The sequence below is a fragment of the Strongylocentrotus purpuratus genome, unplaced genomic scaffold (genome assembly GCF_000002235.5).
Source record: "Strongylocentrotus purpuratus isolate Spur 01 unplaced genomic scaffold, Spur_5.0 spur5_scaffold_17, whole genome shotgun sequence".
Lineage (NCBI taxonomy): Eukaryota > Metazoa > Echinodermata > Echinoidea > Camarodonta > Strongylocentrotidae > Strongylocentrotus > Strongylocentrotus purpuratus.
This window is the reverse complement of record NW_022145602.1, coordinates 8,382,825-8,402,989: the sequence shown is the minus strand read 5'-3', so window position 1 is coordinate 8,402,989 and position 20,165 is coordinate 8,382,825. Positions and strand designations below refer to the sequence as shown.

The 20,165-nt window shown below is 37.1% G+C and overlaps 1 protein-coding gene across 1 annotated transcript; it reads right to left on the bottom strand.

Annotated features, from left to right (window-relative positions):
• Window positions 1–199: 199 nt before the first annotated feature.
• LOC105440517 lies at window positions 200–19,437 on the bottom strand. The gene is made up of 3 exons (XM_011670768.2): window positions 18,623–19,437; window positions 1,600–1,845; window positions 200–669 (listed from the first exon to the last, which is right to left on the bottom strand). Exons 2-3 carry the CDS (start codon window positions 1,841–1,843, stop codon window positions 485–487), a joined length of 429 nt encoding a protein of 142 aa, XP_011669070.1. The 5' UTR covers window positions 1,844–1,845; window positions 18,623–19,437; the 3' UTR covers window positions 200–484.
• Between the last annotated feature and the right edge of the window lie 728 nt (window positions 19,438–20,165).

Genomic DNA, 20,165 nt, shown 5'->3' with positions numbered 1-20,165 from the left:
AAACTATAAGAAACTATAAGAAAGATATGTTACATAAATTAACTGACACAGAAAGTTATTTCCAAATGCAAATTTCTATTCACTCGTCACAATCAAATTTTATTTTGCATTTAGTCAGAAAAGATACAAATGATATTCATTTTTGTCAAATTATATGTATAATCAACATATGTATGTATATAATATGTATATATATATATATATATATATATCCAATTGATCGTGGATCGCACTGAACTTGGTAAGATGTTTATACATCTGTGTTTACTTCAGGTGTACCCATGTTACCACTATGAAACCCAAAACAAATCTTTCCAAATGCGAACAAAATACGTTTTGCAAATTGATGTCACTTTTAAATCAACAAATTCCGTATCATAGTGAGATATATAGTAAAGAAAAAAGCTTTATCAAGGGAAGGGAATTTTTCGTTGATGTCTTTTCTGTTTTTTATCAAGTAAAATGTCTTTTGAAAAATTTCGGATCAAGTACACACGGACGCCAGTTCTACGAGTGTGCATCCATACACACAACATAGTTGACCCATGGGAAGTTGACCTCGATTATGGATCGATCGCCGGAACCGGCTGGAAAAGATGATATCGGTTAGGCTTGGGCGCAGTCGCTCTGCTCCTTGTCGTGCGACGTCGTACCATTCCAAGGGCATATCTGTAAAAATGATTCAAAGGAAGTGACTCGGGTTTAGTCTAAGTATGAATGTAAAGAATTCAATCTCTACCCTTATTTGAGAACAACAGATGTCCTCGAAAAACGAGAGAGCGTTCAGATTAGGTAACATTTCGTAACAACCCTCCTTATATATGTTATACAATAAAGTAATGACTTTAATTTGATATAAAATCACTAATATCATGTTGTTATTATCATGATGTAGGCAGTTTGTAAAGTAAATCTGGAAAAATACCACGAGAAAAACAATCAAATCAAATCGTTAGAAATAAGGATAGAGGTGAACTTATTTTCCCACGAAATCCTATTCGGCATAACAATACGGAAAAAATACTCTGAGTCATTAATGATTAGAATCTAAGTAAATCTTGTAGCGGAAACAGAGGGATGCATGAATAGCCACATGGGACCTCATTAGTAGATTCATAATGTTGATATAACTTGGCTAGTTAAAATGTTGTTGAAAATTAATGATGAATTCGCAAAAAATAAAGTTTGTTATTTTCATTTTCTAAGTTTAAAATAATTTGAAGATTATAGTAAAAGCCCTTATCTGATAATCACCACAAACAAATACTTTCGCATTTAATAGGTGCCAAAATTCCTTTACTTTAATTCAAAGCAATGATATTGTGTAATTTGACGTAAAGTGTCGATCACCTGTCATTGATCTGTTTTGATATGGTATGATGTTTTCTTTGACTTCATATACATGTAGGTAGAATATGAATTCAACAAAAGTATATATACATGTCTGTGATTGAACGCAGTCTGATCAAGTAAACTAACTATATACGAACGAATTCAGTTTATGTAAGAAACAATGGATTGCTTGTAAAAGGTATCTGTGTTACACCAATGGAAGGTGTTAAGGGGGCGTCACTTGCGGTTCCCAAGGCAACCTCATACCTTCTGCTTGTTCGTATCCGGTGTCACGTGCTAGATATCTGGCGGCCGACGCTGACTCAGCGACGGCGCCCGGATCGGAGCGTTTATTCGCCATGGAGCACTGAGTGAACACCGCCCTCGCAAACTCCAAGCCGCAGTACCGGTTACGGGGGCCCTGTTGCGCCTCGGCCGGCCCTGCCCCGAGGAGTAAGAAGACGGTTGTGACGGCTGCAGCTGCGGCAACGAGATTGGTCGTGTGAACCATGGCTGAAGTGCAAATAAAAAGAAGTAGACAAAAAGAAAGATGAATGAGAGAAAATTGATTTTTATAAAAAGGTGGCAAATATATCCTTGTTTACAAGCCTGCTCAGGTGCAAGTTTGGGCGATGGAAAGTGACGTATACAGTTCATTTATATAGGCTAAGTAGTAATTTACTCAACATTGTGATGATAAAGGAATATAATATAGAAATATACGCAATGGCAATCGAATGCGATTCACTAGCATGTTATTACATTTCATAATATGGTGTAGTGGATCCTAATCAAATGATTGGTTGATAGCGTACACGTGACCATGCAGGCATTTATTTTGCCCGACACGTAACTTTACTAATGACCGGTCATTAGTAAGTATTTATGACTGGTCTTAAGTAAAATCATATTATAAAACATCATCTCATAAAACAAATAATATACTTCATTTTGTTCGGGGATTATTAAAAATTACCCACACTCGGTCTAATGCCTTCACTGCTGTGTATTACTTGTATATTATTACCCTTTCAATTGCCACAAGCGCCAATTGGCTCGGACGTAGGCATGACGAATGTGCCGATCTGCACAAACATGAGCCAATTGGTAATGGACAAGGCTATACAAACTGCCTAAATTGATAACTCGAAATTCTTTGCAAAAAAATGCTCAATTTTGTTCTTTTATTCTATTTTCCCTTGTTAATTGTGGTCAATATTTCCTTGCTTCGATTTGAAATATCCCCCCCCCCTGTTCTCTTCTCTTATTTGTCCACGCTTAAAGGTATTACAAAGTTTTGGTATGAGGTCATGAATTTGGTTCAAATGAACATATTGGAAGCATATGTGATCCTACAATATTCAGTAATCGTTGTCGCGGTTGAAATCGAGTCTAGTTATGAAATTGTAAATAATAAACTCTTTATGTTGTATAGCTCCCTCTCAAGGTCAATATATTAATTAATCTATAAAACAATGTTTCTTGACTAAAATCGACCAATTAGCTATTCCCATTTGAAAATTATATATCACAACTACATATAATGAGATTGTCATGGTCGCAGCTACCATTGCACGGCCGTATGCTCTATTTTAAATTTATCAAAATTTACCGGGAGCACCGGTAAATTGTTATATTCAATTTTTCTCAAAAAAATAAGTGTTTTAGGGGCTTAATTTTCTAGTGCTTAAAAGACATCCACAGGGGCACCTAAATATATCAATTTTGTAAAGAATCACTACCCTGCCAATATTCGAAATTTCCCAAAACTTTGTATTACCTTTAATTTTTTTTTCTCCTGCATTGGCAACCATTAATATATTTATTAATACTTTACTAATACTTCCATTGTTTATATGGTTTAAAAAATGATTGAATTATTTGCTGTTTTGCCGAAATACAACTTGTCAATGCTATTTTCTATCATATTAATAAATGTTTTTAATATTTATAGGCCTATCCTATTTTTTATATTATGTATTTCAATAAATTTTACTATGTTTACTATATTTTCACTATATTTAATCATATTATATTATATTTATATCATATTTCAGTATATTTCATCATATTTATATCATGATTATAATCCTTTGATATTTCTTTACAATATGTTTTTTTAAACTTTATATTTACATATACATGCATACGAATTTCATATAATTTGTCTCTACTCGGTGTGTCATCTGTAATCTACTACATGTATTTCGTTATTCTTTATATGATATATGGTTTTGTTCTTATGATTACTCTGTATTTTGTTATTTTATATGTATGCACGTCCCCATTGTAAAACAGCCAAACAGCTGAACTGGGCTTTTACCGTGAATATTTTAAATGAATCTGTTCAAATCAAATTAATTAATGATTATACACTTAAAGGGGAAATGTAAACGGAAATCGAAATTGGTTTTACATGAACTATGGCGTCGAAAGTAATGATTTATTCCACAATTAATAAGAGACCATCAATCGCATGAACCCTCTGGTAAAAACTTGCAGCAAAACACCTTTCCATTTTTAACAATAATCGTGTGGCTGTCGCAGGAAATAAGTGGGAATCGGAAGCGACTTATCCTTAAACCTCGCGATTGATCAACAATCTTTCGTCGTATTTTGTGTTTTTCTATGTTTTAGTTCTGCTAGGCATTCGTGAGACATGAGTTGGTGGAGAGACGGAGGGTTAATAGCGGAGCTGGGTGGGGGAGAAGTTTATTTATTTATGTTTGTCAACAGCATCGGTTTAGATGATGGAGTAGGTTGCTATTGCTCGGAAGTTCGGAACACCTGTCCCGCTCGCGCAAAACAAGGGAGGGAGATGGATCGCAGTCATTCGCGACGATACTTGTCAGTTTCCTGACGCGGCCGGGGGCGTGTGGGAGGGAGACGCCTGATGGAAAAAGTAGAAATTAGAGCAATATTTCATCGATACATCTGCCAGAATTTGATTCTTGTGACCCAAATAAAGTGCACTGATTGTGTAAGTCCGCCTTAAAATGAAATGAAAATGTGTTTACGATAATATTTCATCGGAAATTAATCATTTGGATTTATATTTATATGTAACGGTCATCAAGATCAATCCTTCATAATTATATGGTTGCGAAGACATTAAATGAAAATGAAAGTCATGATTGAGATTGATCGAAAGATTAATGACTGGTTAATTGATCAGCTAAAACTCAACAACCGTTTATCCATTATCCTTTTTTATTGCAAATTAAGGTGTGGTCCTAATAAATACAATAAATATAAAACAATCATCATAAGGACTTCGTGTAGATGATGGCGCTTCAAGATTTTTAACCAGGTGGAAGCCGAGCAAACTAGTTGAAAGATAATTTTAAAAAATGATTATTCATTCATTTACCCTTTTTAAACAAAATTATGACTATATGAATATTTATATTTTTTATAGCGACTAACGATTTATTTATTTATTATTATTTATTTATAACGACATTCCCGTCAGGCACCATTTTACAGATGCACATGTGCTAATTCAACACACTTACGTTTACATCCTACATTAAGGACTTTTAGATTTGCGTGGACTGATACGTGTGACATCCATTCAAGGCAGTGCATTAAAAGGACGTCGATCGTAGCAATCCACGTTGTCGTTCGGCGAATCTAAAAGTCCCCATTGGTATCCATTTAACACCTGAGGGGAGGGGGGGGGGGTAGAATCAATGTAGATTGAAAAAAGATACATTTCCTACGAGCAAAGGCTATGGCCGGATCCAACCCATGATCTTCGCAGTTCCAGTCACAAATCACTCGACTACGACAGCACTACGATAGTTTAAAGGAATAACTATTCTCCACACTGAAATTAGTTTAATAATATAATCGAATTGAAAAAAGGTACACCAAAGGCAATTTCAAAAGCTTTCTCCATCACCTCGTGAAACGGGGAACATCACTTTGTAATTTTTCTACTTGCATGTTTATTTTTGTATTTTTCTTAATTATTTGACAATCTTGTAGTTTACTGAATTTATCCTCATAAAAGTACTAAATGAATATATTGTAAAATATCGTGAGCAATTCGACCAAAAATGATAAAAGGGATAAATTGAAACTGCCCTTGTCTTAAAGTACGCGAGAGTAGTTGGGACCAGACTCAGCCTATCAAAAACTCACGGATTCCAATATATTTAGATACAAATATTTTTTTGGAATCGTTAATGTTTGACTTTCTTAAATAATACATGCCCATTTATTTTAGGCGGACGACACTTCGTCACCATCTGACGGCTAAATGTGGACTTGTCTGCTCTGTAAATAGCATAAGAGCATTGCAGTGTTTACCTATAACGGATATGTTTCCATTATACCCATTAGCACGACACAATGGCAAAAGGCGAATCAACAATTGTTTCATATTATACTAGAAGAAAAAAAAGGATCGGATCAATAAAGAGTGTGAAGTATATGGAGGCAGGTTTGACGAATGAAATGGCTGGGAATCGATAAAATGGATCAATAATTTGGCAAATAAAAACGTCGAGCGGCGATAATGATGATTCATTCATAACAGATGGAGAGGTTCGTGAACTTGCAGATCGCACATGTTGATTTTTGAAACTGTGCAGGCTGGGCGTTTCCATGCGTTACGGAGTGACATTTCACAGAGCATTTTCAATTTATCTATTATTTTTTTTGGTTGGGGTTGATTGAAATCTACAAGTTAATGATATAGTATATGAACTAACATAAGTAATATGATGTACATTCAAACAGCTGGAGTTCTTGATTATCAAATTTAGCATTTGAAATATGGCATGATTAGCCATGGGTGATGAGGAAAGGACGAATAGTTAAGACAATGTTGAAATAGTCTATCAAGGGTGACGAATCAATGTTTTCCGAATAGAAGGTGATCCCCGCAACCTTCTCAATCCCGGCCCCTACCCCCTTCCATTTCCCAGTCATCGGAGTATAACATCCATTTGGAAGAAAACCTTAGTTAAGGCGTGCATGATTTAAACAACTTTAATTCCACCTTCCAGTATAACCTTCCTGTACTATTAACATGATGCATGCTCCCATTACCCCTAACATGTCTAAGTCAAAATAGTTAATCAATTATTAAAACACAAGAAATAAATGGTGTCTCTAGAAAGAATTGTACACCTGCCGTAGTGACTATACTGATGGATTGGGCGGCTTTTGATTTTTTTCCCTTCTTCTTAATCCTTTCTCCGGCTGAATTTTTTTCCTGACAGCATTCAAATGTGAGAAATTATATCCGTAGGGTTCAAAATGAAAGTCGAGTTTGGAATTTAAACGGATGTCCGATATTTAATATATTGAATGCGATACGTAACAAGTTTTGTTTCAACACGTCCCTCGATATTACTTCGTGTGATATTCGTCCAGCCCAGCCGAACGACCGTCGGTCGCCATCGGAAATACCCGAAGTATTCCGATTCAAATCTTGGATGAGAAAAAAAGGTTCTTACATTCGCAATACGGCTAAGTGCGTTGTGTTGCGTCTTTGTGCTTTTTCTACTATTTAAATAAATCATTTTAATTTCGTTTTCTATTTTCTGTTAACTTAGATTATGTCCATATATACTGTTGCTCATGCTTTGATTTGACTGCAGGTGCTTAGATCTATGTGAGAGACGATTTATATCTTCATTGTAACGTGCAAAACGTCATTAGAATAGAAATGGAATAATAAAATGATTAAAATATATATGAAAACAATATTAATCACGTCATTCCTCTTATGATAGTAAATCTGTGTTTTGTATCCCCCATGCCGCGATAATAGCATCACGATCGCACTTTTGCTACGAAATTTTACCTCCTTCTTACGTTGAAAGAGGATGTAATTGTTGGTCAAACAGTTTTTGAGCGCCTGGCTGGAATGCTCTCCAGGGAGTGGCGATTGTGCACACATTGTGTGCGGGCAAGCACTGAATCTAATGACCGGGGTAGTTGTAAAGCGCTTAGAGACATCTGTATTAAGCGCTATATAAAAATTAAATATTATTATGTAATCACGTCAAGTAGATCAGGTAGATTTTGTGAACATACTTATTTACCTTTGCTAAAATAACTGGTCTTTATATCAAATAAAGTTAATAACAGGCCACTAGGAACGTTTATCAAAGCGGTGGGGGGGGGGGGGCTCAAACCCCCGAGCCCCTCTGCTCCGCGGTCCCTGAAGAAAAAGTCTGATGTAGTCGTAATCGCAGGGTTACAAGTATGTTAACCAACTTTTTAAGAGTGCCAGTGTATAAAATATGTTACATTCTTAGCTGAAAGGATTGTCAAGTAAACCGAATAAAGGAATTGTATATCTTCCAACATTTTGCTACCAATACTATAAACGATTAGATGAGCGTGCCTTTTCATGCCAGTTCACATCGATTACTGTGTATTGATGTTGATTATTGTTCATGTATTAATGACCGTGTGAATACATGAGGAAATTACTAGTCGTCGTAAAACAGAGCATTATCGGGGATTTTTCGAAAAGAAGATCAAGGCTGCCCCTCAAAATTACACTTTACAATTTGCTTTATTCGTAAGTTATTAAAATTGGTTCATCATCATCAACAGCGACGAGGATAACAAATATAGGTATCTATGCATATTATATGAATCGATGACTTTGCATTGGTAGCTTGGAGAGAAAGAGAGAAAGGGTGAAAATAAACGTGGTACGTCAGTTAAGCACCTGCATTGGCAAACAGACAAGGCGAGCGTATAAATTATTCCGGTACTGATCATATTTACAAATTCCTGACCTAAAATCAACGCATCATTTGAAAAGAAACCGGAATACTGCCCATTCGTGACATCATGCAGACTATTCCGAGCCGTGTGATCGTAGATTAGTGACGCATTATGTCGAATTCTTTTCGGTGTATATATACGAAAACAAGATTTTCTGTTTTGAAATCGATTTTCATTTTGCTCAATCAAAAATAGAACCACTTTACCAATTATAGCTAAGTACAAAATACCCATTTACATCACAAGGACATTGCATTGATCGCGACTATTTAGAAAAGAAAATATTTATTTTTTACTCCGAGTTTAAAATGTGCATTATGGGTATTAAACTGCATGCACCCAACATAATTTCAAAGACTTTCGAAAAAATCTAATTCAAGTAATCTACGATTGAATAAAAAGTGCATATTTCTATTTAAAAAAAAACCCGACATGATATGGTAAATTTAAAAACGTTACATGTGTTATAGTTATTCCTTGAAACCTCGTATAGGCCTATCCTTATTCGTATTATACATGTTATACCTGAAATTTATAATGTATTTCATTCATAGCCTATAACGGAGCACTCATGAACCTAGTTTCCACCTAGATCAAATAATTGTTTTAGGAAAACTGGCGCTTGGAATGAAAGTAGTACAAAAACCGTGTTACGCATAGCTGATCAAAAATAGTTCAATTACGATCATGCGCGTATGCGATTGTTAAAAAGTAAAAAGGGAAGCTGCGGTTTTATCACTTTCATTCCCTTTTAATCATTTATCTTTTGATGAACGGAAGTAAAGGGCCTAAGGGGAAAATAACCAGGGAGCATGTGTGAATATAGAACTAGGAAGATGAATAAAAAACAAAAGTGATGTATATCAAAGTTTAAGAAAGCAATTAGAAATAGAACGGAGCCCCCACCCCGACCAGACACTCACACACAAACACACACACAAACACACACACAGAGGTAGGGGAAAACCCAGGGTAAGCGGTACACCTGTACATCTTGGCGTGTAAGGGGAGGACAGACCGGAGGGAGTGCCCGAGGGTACGAGGTGCTTCGGTTTCCCCCCTCTCAGGCACAGGTGACAGTAAATAATTTAATAGCAAGGAATACGAACTAATATATAATTAAATATGGAAGCTGCTTCATAAAGAAAGACAGTTTATTTTATTTTTACCTTTAGATGATATTATAAAGGTGCTGAATTTTCTTTGTGGAAACAACTCAAGGTGGTAAAGAACAAAACAAACTTCGCGACAGGAATTAGGGTTTGCCAAAACAATTTTTGGGGTCTACCCCTCCTCCCCTTCCCCCACCCCCATAACGACGCCACTGCGTGTAGTCATACATGTTACTTAACATTCATGAAAGATGAAAAGCACCTCAGCTGGCTTCGATCATGTTGATGAAAATAATTCATGAATACATTCTCCTGATCAAAGCAATCGCACATCAGTCTTCCCGTTGGAAGTCGGGTGTTTTTGGTAGTTGTCCAGATGGTGTAGATGAGACCTGACTTATGGTCGCTTTTGTAGAGGTAGGGTTTGGGTAGGGTTGGTGTCGGAGGGAGACCTCTGTTTCACCTTTTTTTTTTGTCTCGGGGGCTTGATTCTTGAACAATATTTACTTTGTATCGTTTGCAATTTTCTGTCTTTTTAAAATTTTATTTTGTACCATTTACTTTATTGTATTGCTATTGCTTAACTCTGTTTAGTGAATTTGTTCTAATTAATATGTAAATAATTTGTAAATATTGTGATTGTTTTTTATTAACCAAACAAAACACAAATAACAACAACAGCAAAAAACTCTTGCGACCCAAATCGACAAAATGATAACGACGGGGCAATAATCGCAGTCTTATCATGACCTTATTTAGTGGTGTAGCGTGGGTCAATACAGCAAGGGGTCATCGTCATCAAGAGGAGGAGGGTGGGGGCGCTGGTCTTATTCCGAAGATAACATGCGAATATATACAGAATTTCGTTTGAGGGAGGATGTCAAATGGGGTCGTAACTTATTATTTGTATCTTCCCTTTCCTACTTGTTCTTCTCTTCCCCCCTCCACTCGCTCCTTTTCCCCAATATCTGTGCCCCAAAGACAATTTTCCTTCATTACGCCATAGATCTTACGATTTTGTTATGCTTTGTAAGAATCGAAAAGGCTGTTTCTGTTGGAAATTGCCCAATGATAATCGAGAGGAACCCCCCCCCCCCCAACTCAGAGTTATTTAGGATATGTGTATATGCTCGTTGTCTCCCTTTGAAAGCACCCCATGTCGGGGTATAGTGGTTCATTCACTTTACTCTCAATCAGAGGGTTGAAGGTTCGAATCCCAGCCCGGTCCTTTGGCAAGACATTAATCCTCATTTGCCATTCTCCATTTAAGGGTTAAATGGGCTACCGGTAGGATGCGAGACTCATTGTAGACGGGCATTGTAGGTTGCACAGCTTTGGGGCGACTTTAAAAGGGCTCCGGGTTGGAATTCTCCACAGGGAGCGGAGAATGTGCATTATATCGTGTGCGCGGGCGAGCCTGAATCATAATTGTGACCGGGGTAATTAAAATTATATATGCACATCACCTCAGCTTTGGGGTGACTTTAAAAGGGCTCCGGGTTGGAATTCTCCACAGGGAGCGGAGAATGTGCATTATATCGTGCGCGCGGGCGAGCCTGAATCATAATTGTGACCGGGGTAATTAAAATTATATATGCACATCGCCTAGAGACATCATCGATGAACTAAGCGCTATATAACCCCTGAATATTAATATTGTTATTGAAATGTTAATGACCTTGCCACTCTGTACATCTTACATTATGATTAATGCAAGCTACAACAATGCACGCCCAATGCAACTAGATCAACTCCACAACCATACACACATACATCTTATAGTTTGTAAACCATAATTATACGACCTTTTTGTGATGTCTTTCATTACAATGACATGCCTCATGACTTAATGGGTGGCTCATGTTTCTCGTATAAAGGAACGTTGCTCATTCGGAAAACACATTATTTTAACACTGTAGAAAGAAAAGGGGCTCGTATAAGAGCAAGAGACACTTGAGAGCGTGGGAGAGGGGGGGAAATGAATTGAATATGTAAGAATGCTTGAAAAAATAGTGTTCCATTACATCATAATATTAGAGGCCATTTATGTAATATATGGTTCGTACATTGTTACGTTATCAATAGATGAGGATACCTGAAACCCAATAAGAATAGAGTATCAAGGATGACACAGCGTGTCTCGAATTGATTAGAGGGTGTACATAATTATGCAAAAACAGACATTTCCCCCGACAGTTAGATCCTCTGCGATCGCACAAAAAGTAAAGCCCCTTCACATGATAATTTGCGCGCCTTATCATAGTGCACTTGATGTTTGAAATAATTTGAAAATGTCTGGGATTCAAACTGATGTATCTATAGAAACTTGATGAAATTAATAATATAAAGTCCCTTTACGGTTGGTTACGGTAGTCTGTTGTGTAAGTGTGAAGTCGTTAAAACTACAACAACAACACAATTGTAAAGTCCGAAACGTTAAACTCAAATTTATGTCCGTGAAGATTGATATTGTAGCTTTAATTTAGTTTTGTGCATCCGAGCTGGAGCTTAGGGTACAGAATAAGAACATAATATTAATAAAAGGTATTTTCCCTGTTGCCTTCTTTTCGCGGAAGATTTGGATCATTGCTTTTGTTAATTTGTCATTAGTGTTTGAGATGACTTAAATAGAATTAAACGATATTTTTGAACATCACTGGCGAAGCCACAGACAGATTTAAACAAATTGTCTGTCCTGAGACAAACTTTTACGTAACTTAAAAGTGAAAATAGTTCTCGCGGTGTACAAATAAATTTACCCCCCCCCCCCCTGCCTTCCATTATGATGACGCCATGAGAGGGGAGTTGTTTTTAGAAACCTTTTTTAACCTTAGGTTCAACCCACTGATCTTAACACCTTATGAAAATTACATTACGCCATAACACTTCGCTGACTAAGGCCGAGCAGGCTGCATTTTCTAAATTTTAAAATCCATTATGTGACCGGATGTGGGCATTGTGGGGTTGGGTGGGAGGGGAATTTTCGTTTGTTAGTGTATGTGAGTGTGCGTGTGTGTGTGTGAGCATGTGTATAATGGGTGACCTACACAGTTACTTCTGTATTTAGAGAGCGTTCTGCCCAAATTTCTGCACCATCCATTTTCCAAAGATGGCCGTCGCCGTCTGCATTCACTCCAATTACTACGCAGCACCTTATCCATAACCTTGTCAAACTCGGTGGGTTGCATACTTGGCCTATCATGACGTTCCACCGGACGAAAGTCTGACTGCTTTATAAGTGGGCGTAATTGACACTCAATATAACTCCTCTACCATGGATGTTAAAGTCAAGAACTAAACTAATAAGAAAGGGCGAGTAGATGACACGGTCTACCCGAATGAGATGATGTGTTCAATTTTAGCGTTGGCAGGAACATGCATGATCGCCCATCCATATTACGCATTGACAAGTCCACGTGTGAAATTGGTGATTGACGTAAGTGGAAACGATTCACATGAAAGAGTGTTGCTATGTAAGCGTATGCCAAACTTTCAAAAACAAAGAACAAACAGACAACGGGAGTGATGTAGCTCTAATGCATATAGCCATTCTAAAAGAATATGAATTGGAAAACACCAATATTCGATTTATTTTCCTAAACTCTTAATGAAAATAAAAAAAAAGAAAACATCCTTGGGGAACGCCAACGCCCTATTCTCAGAAGATTGAGGCCTAGCTGACACATGCCTATACATGTCACTACTGGGTTTGATTCATCCCCCCCCCCCCCTCCCCCTCTTCGAATCCAAGGTCTAGTTACGTCCTGGTTATGATATGGTTGTGACTATTCGAATAACTACAAATGCCATCTGATGTTCGTTTCACAAAGCCTATTTTAAATGACAAATGACAAAAATCAGTGACAAATCTGCTGATAACCAATCAGAAGCAAGGATTTCAGTAGCGTATAACAAAAACTGTCATTTATCACTGATGACAATTTTGTGAAACGCCCCCTGGTTATGATACTATTTCAGCGATGGCTATGACTATTCAAATAACTTAAAATGCCATCTGATATTCATTTCTAATGTCAACTTTATATCAAAAAATGACATAGAATTACACACTCTTACGAATGATGGGTGAATGAAAAAGGCACAGCATGAGAGCAATTACACGTACAACCAGCTTGAGGTAATTTCATGCGAAACTTGGGTATTTTTTTTGCACAATTTTTACAGCTAATCTATCGAGGATGACGCTGCGAATTGGGCATATAATCATCCCCTAAAGGTGCTTTTGCGGGATAACTATTGTTTTACCCAACAAGCGTTATCATATTTGTACATAGTTTTCTGTATGCAAAATAAAGCAGCTGCATGAGAACTAATAAGCTCTTTCTGTAATAAGTTGCCTCCAACTTCAAAACATATCTATACTCAGAGCACTATACAACTATAAAGAAGAAAAGGGTTACTGCACATGTCAATGTAAAGCAAAACATACCCTATAATCAGATAATGATTATATTGAAACATATATCGATGCATTGTTCATGTGTGTATTTGTTCGTATGTTTATATTTTGTATGTGTATTGGTAAAACGCTAATTTATGGTGATAAGTTATTAAACATTTATATTGACTCGTAGTTTGTGTAATATGCTTTCTTTGGACCATGAAGGGGTTATATTTTTCCTAGGGAATATATTTAGAATACAAAATAATTAAAAATATGATCTCAAGAGAAAATACAAGTCCAAAAAGTAGATTACACCCCGGCACGTATCCTATATGGTAATTGTTCCACACTCACATCTGGTGAGTGGATTACAACACAAAACTTAGATGCTGCTTGTAAGTATCGGCTTGCATGCTGATGTAGAAACAGTAGGCTTGCGGTTGCACCATATGAGAGAGAGAGGATTGAGGAGTCCTGAAACTTATATAGCTGTACGGTAAATGACCAATGAGTTACGCAGGATTTAGATACGACTTTCAAAATGATAATTAAATTTGAAGTATTCTTTACCTGATTCACAACAAGTCAATCTTCTCTCATAAGGATTTAAGTTTGATCATACGATCAAGCACAATATGGATCCATACGCGCTAAGCTCTACCTAGCCATTAATGCAAGCATGGAAAAAAAATACTTTTAAGAACTGAAGGTTTATTGGGATTGTTTGACATAATAAAAACTATGATTAATAAGGCCGATAAGTCTGTTACAAAATAATACTTATGATAGGTATGGTAAATAAGCAGTGAGTTTCGCAGGATTTAGATACGACTTTCAAAATGACAATTCAATATGAGGAGCCTAAAGAACAATTAATTAATTTGATAAGTTGTCCACACTCATAATCAAAGAATAATGAAGCTTAGGTGTCCTTTTTTCCTTTACCCGAAATCTTTCTTTTTTCTGAACCGGATATGATCATACGATCGAGTACAATATGCATCCATACACGCTAAGCTCTACCTAGTCATTAATGCAAGCACGGAAACAGAATACTTCTAAGAACTGAAGTGTTTGTTAGGATTTCTTGTATCACTCCCCCGGAATAAATTTGCATCCTAATTATTATTCTAACCGCTTGTTGAGCATCTCATGACAGATATATAATATTTCCGTCTTTGCATTTAAAGGTTGCTTATTAAAGGAAACCTCACCCCAAACAAGAAGTGTAGGTATGCTGAAAGATGAGATGTGTTCCTGCCTATTGATGTATCCGATTCCTTACGAAAGTTTACGAGAGATGTCGAAATGAAGCATGACATAAGCGCAGACATTTTCTTCATAATATGACGTACCAGGCGATCTTGTTCTCGTATCATGCACCAAGCTCTAGTTGGAAAGACTCTTTTCATTAAATAACAAAATAGTTTCTTTTCAATGAGGGGAAATCTTAGCTGAGAAGGTACAAAATATTCAACAGGAGTATAATGTAGTAACTCATCTATTTAATAAAACTAAAAATATAGCTCTTGACAAATACAGTTCATTTTTGCGAAACCTTCACCCCCAGATGAGCAACAACTTATTTTTGCAATTTGCGCTTGGACACTAGCATTACAGAAGATAATAGCAGGTTATACCGTATTTATCACCACAGACATGCGAGAAGGAAGCATCCATTAATGTGAATACATTTACTTGGTAAATTACTTGGCATAGTACTTCACGTTATCAGGAAAATGGCGATGCCCTTGTCGTGCTAAGAAACTGTACATTATGCTAAGAATATCATGCTTATACCTCTCTCATACTCTTTGGTGGGGAATCATGATTATTAATGTAACATAATACTGTAACAATAAATCTCTCAGAATAACTAAACTTATTTCTTGGGATTAAGTTAACTTTAATGCCAAACATGATCCGTATATTATATCGAATAATATTTAGCGATGGAACAGGAAACCTCATTTGAATGTATAATGCTATCTCGCATTGTATTTATATTACTGATGTTAATTCGTTTGGTATAGCAGTCCATTCACAATGCAATTTTACAAGTTTTTCAAAACTATTTTGAAAGTTTATCCAATTCTCTTGTTTTAATATATGGACCACTCTGTCAAAATAAATCACTGTAACATCGCTATTAATTTATTAATATTAATTTGTTAATATTAAGTTGTAATGTGTGTTTACCATCGCGTAAATGGACCTATATGTCAAATCACAGTCGGACGAAATTACAGCTCTTTTTAACTAATGGACATTGTCTGCGAAAAAACAAAAGGAAATAAAAGTGTATGTGGGCGTTTTTCCCGGGGGGGGGGGGGGATCTGACGGATGTGATGCTAACACAAAGGGGGGGGGGGGGCTTAGAAAAGAAAACTTCATTTTTCTATAAGACAAGCGTGCATACTATCGGAATAGAATATAAGAAGGGGGTACTCCCCCCCCCCCTCCCCCCCCCCCGTCCTTATACTCATAAATACTTAAAGAAGGTTTGGTATACCAGATAGCTTCATTTAACCATGTTTGTTTTCTCGATAAAAAAAACTATTTTGAAAGCTTATTGAATTGTTGTGTTTTAATGAATGGAATACTCAGTCAAAAAAATTGCATGAGTATCTGTAATACTTATGTTCCGACCTGAATAATATTACCAACAAAACTAAATGCATTGTGCAGTGTACAGCATACTTAGCAAGAACGCATTATGTAAATAACACAATAACGGCAGAAAAGAGGCAATGCTGTAATCTAATCCGTACAAATTTTCAAGGCTGTGCCTTTTCGATGTTTTTAACAAAACGGGGCTGTCTAGACGAGTCAATCTTGTTAATTAAAGACCACAAGAAGGCGCAAATACCACGGAATACTGAGGTAGAAAACAAGGGAGACGCCACGGGTCGGGGAAGGCGGAGGGATTGGGGACGACGTTAACATCTACCAAAGATAACAAACACTAGATCAGCATTTTCAGGATTTGGTTTAAGAGGTGTTTATCGACGGACTAACAATATTCACCCCAATGAGAAAATAAAGGTAAATTGATTAAACGATAGATAAATATAGGCCTAATATATAAACATAATAGACAAAGGCCTTACTATAAAAACAAAATTGATAAATATATACATATATAAGCTTAAATGAATTGAGAAAAAAATGAAAATCAAATCGGTTTCGTAACTTGAAATTAATTAAATCAGTGAAGTAACACCAGGGATGATATTTCAGATCTGTTCAACCGAGGTGTTCAAATCTTTTTTTTTTCGGGAGAGGGGGATCGCAACGAATTGGCACACAAAGTTAAGCCGTAAATCTTCAATTACCCTATATGTTCCAAACAGAACCCTCAAATATTCCCAAAAGTCTCTTCTCCCTATTTCACAAATAAATACTAAATTCTATGGGTCTCGCTCTTTTCAGGTTGCATCGGCCGAACTTTGGAATAAATTAACGGAAAATCTATTTAAAAAACTGTGATACTCTTGACAACTTTAAGGCGCGTCTTCAAACATTTCATTTCAAAAATACTTTCCACTGTTAACGAGAGAAGTATGTTGAGCATATCTCACTCTTCTTATGTTACTCTACCCACCTTTCCTTATTTCTCTTTCTTACAGCGTATGGAGAGACATATTGTTATATGCGCTATATAAGTACGCCGGGTATATTATTATCTTTAGACAACGACGGGGTCCAATAATACTGCTATCAAGGTTTTAAAAATGGTTAAAGTTGACGACAGTAAATTTTGAATTGGGATGTCATCCCCCCCCCCCCTCCCCCCACACGAGTGGCGCCCCTGTAATAACCAAAAACTAAATTCCCATGAGATTAAACATTTGGATCGAACAGTCTTTCAAACAACCATCTTGAATGCTCTAATGGCCCAAAAATCTGCTACGATTCATTCTTAAAGTCATAAGACACCCTTTTTTTTTGGGGGGGGGGGTTAGTAAGTGTTACAGCTCTTCTGATTCTTCGCAAATAAAATTGGAGTTTCACGAACTCGAAGGCTCACGAGACTAAAATATTCGCTTTGGTAAACCTTCGGTCTTCGGGGCCGGCCACTATTTTGCTCTGTTGGACCGACCAGCTAACGACCTGTGAGCCAGTTAGATGTAATAACGTGTTGTACTGGCGTAGCCACGGAGCCACGAGGGGGGGGGGGGGGTGAACGCACCCCTCTCCCATTGATTAAGGAAAGGGGATAGAGAGAGAGAGAGAAATGGGAAGGCGGAGACATAGAGTGAAGAAATGAAAGTAGAGACGTGAAATCAATTAATGCAGCGTGAAAAAATATATATGATACCAACTCCTTCTTCCCCCACTTGAGACGAATAAATGAATAATAAAAAAGATACCGACCTCGGTGCTTGAATATACACGGATCGCTCATACAGTCATTCATTCGTTCATTCTTTCTCGATGACATTGTGAGTTTCACAACATTTCAGCAAGGGGTGGGGGGGGGGGGGGGGAGTGGGGCGGCGGGGGCACCCCGGCGTCTTGATCTTCGAAGTGTATATGAAATGCCATCCACTTGCTTGCAATTCGTGTGGTATGATACATAGTTTTTAAATAATAGATGTGTTGAGGTCTAGTGGATAAGTCGCCGGACTGTAAACCACAGGGTGCGGGGTTCGAATCCCTGATACAACACTAGCGTCCATAGGAAAGATAAAAAAATCTACATTTGCCACACTGGACTCAGGTGAGGTGAAATGGCACCTGACAGGAATTAATTGAAATGCTAAAGCACCATAATGCCAGCCATGCTAAAGCCGAAATAATAAATTTGGAGCACCAGGAGTGTCAAGTTTGACAAACAGTAACCCACTAATCATAATTATTGTTAATTAATTAAAAAGGATCTGTCCAACATGCTTAACGCGTCTCACAGATATATGATTACAGTAACAAAACATTAACACTTATGATCATCTAAAAAATACGATGTAATAAATAAACTTAACAGGGTTCTCGGTCTATAAGACATTGCACTTACCTGTAAATTGAATAAGTTATAACGTCTTTCTGTCCTTGCTTTTCACCACCGCTTGCCCTTTCGCCTTAACTCCTGAATCGCCCACCAAAATGGACTAAGCGACGTCCCACCTGTTGCGCACAGCCTCTGAACAAACTCTGCTTCAGTTTTTTTTTCTTCGAGACTGGCTTCTTTCGAATCAGTAAGTTTTTCGATGGGTAAAAAAATCAGTTAAATGTCGGGATCACCTATCTTTAACCTTTTAATTCGCTCGATGTTAGCATTCTGGTTTTGACTCTTGTAAATGTGTTAAAATTATCCACGCAGAGAGCTTTTATATATCTCCCTTCTATAGTGCGAGCACAAAAGAAACTTCACTAATATCAATCATTTAATCGTTTGCTTTGCTCAATAAATTGATCGAATTCCGTGCACAATGGTGACAGTTGCGCCTGGCCAAAGTGATACATGTATTTTGAATCCCACCTGCCGCTGCTAATGGTGTAATCACCTGTCTTGGCGTTTTCCAAGCCGGGTCCGCCGGGAGAGAGAGGGAGAGAGAAGAGGGGGCAGGGCGTGAGGGTTGTGACGGTTGACGAACATGACGGGAGAGACTACGTGTGGGACTGCAATTAGTCTCGGCTGGCGTAATGATCGTCAGCGCGGAAGGGACAAACTGGGCGTGGCTTACATGAATGGTGTTTATTTGGAAGTTGCCCTTTTTTCCAGTTGATCATATATAGTTGTTGATTCATTTCTAGCTCAGGATAGACAGATCACTTGCTTTTACCTACGTCATTTCTCGCTCTCCATCTCGATCCTTCTCCTCAATTCCCCCTCCCTCTCTCTCCCCTGTTCTCCCCTCTTCTTCTCTCTCTCTCTCCGTCCTTTTTTGAATAACAACATAAATTCCTAGTACTCATTAAATCTTTATATCATTTCATGCCTTCTGAATTATTTTTCCTAACATACGTATTCATAATATAGCAGATATCACCTTTGCACCTGCATCGCCATTAACAATGATAATTATGATTAAAGGTAAATCCAACCTGAACAAACAACTATACTGTATAAGAAAGCAAGCTTGTGAAATTTTAGATTAAATCGGACAGAAAATAAGAAAGTTATTACTTTTTTGATATTTGTTAAGACTTTGCCAACGGGCACTTCAAATTGGCTGAATTGGTATTGTCAATGTGAGCATGTGCCGGACTACTTTCCCATTCATTTCAACACACAAAATGATTAAAATGTCAATTTTTCATAATATATGATTTAGAAGTAAAGGGTCTTTTCTGTTAAGAGGACCTGTAAAGACGTGTTTTCTATAATAAATTTTAAGTATTGCCCCGAGGAGAAAAAGAGAACTAATGATATTTTGTGTATATGATAAAAGGGAGAGTTGTTCTACAACTACGTCACAATCTACTGACCAAATTACTAATTTGAAATTCAAATGGATTTAGTGATCTCATATTTCAAACCTTCCTAACTCCTTTATTATGACCTGAAATATTTCAAACTTTCGCCATTCTGGTTTCTCTTATTTTTCTGCTCCCTC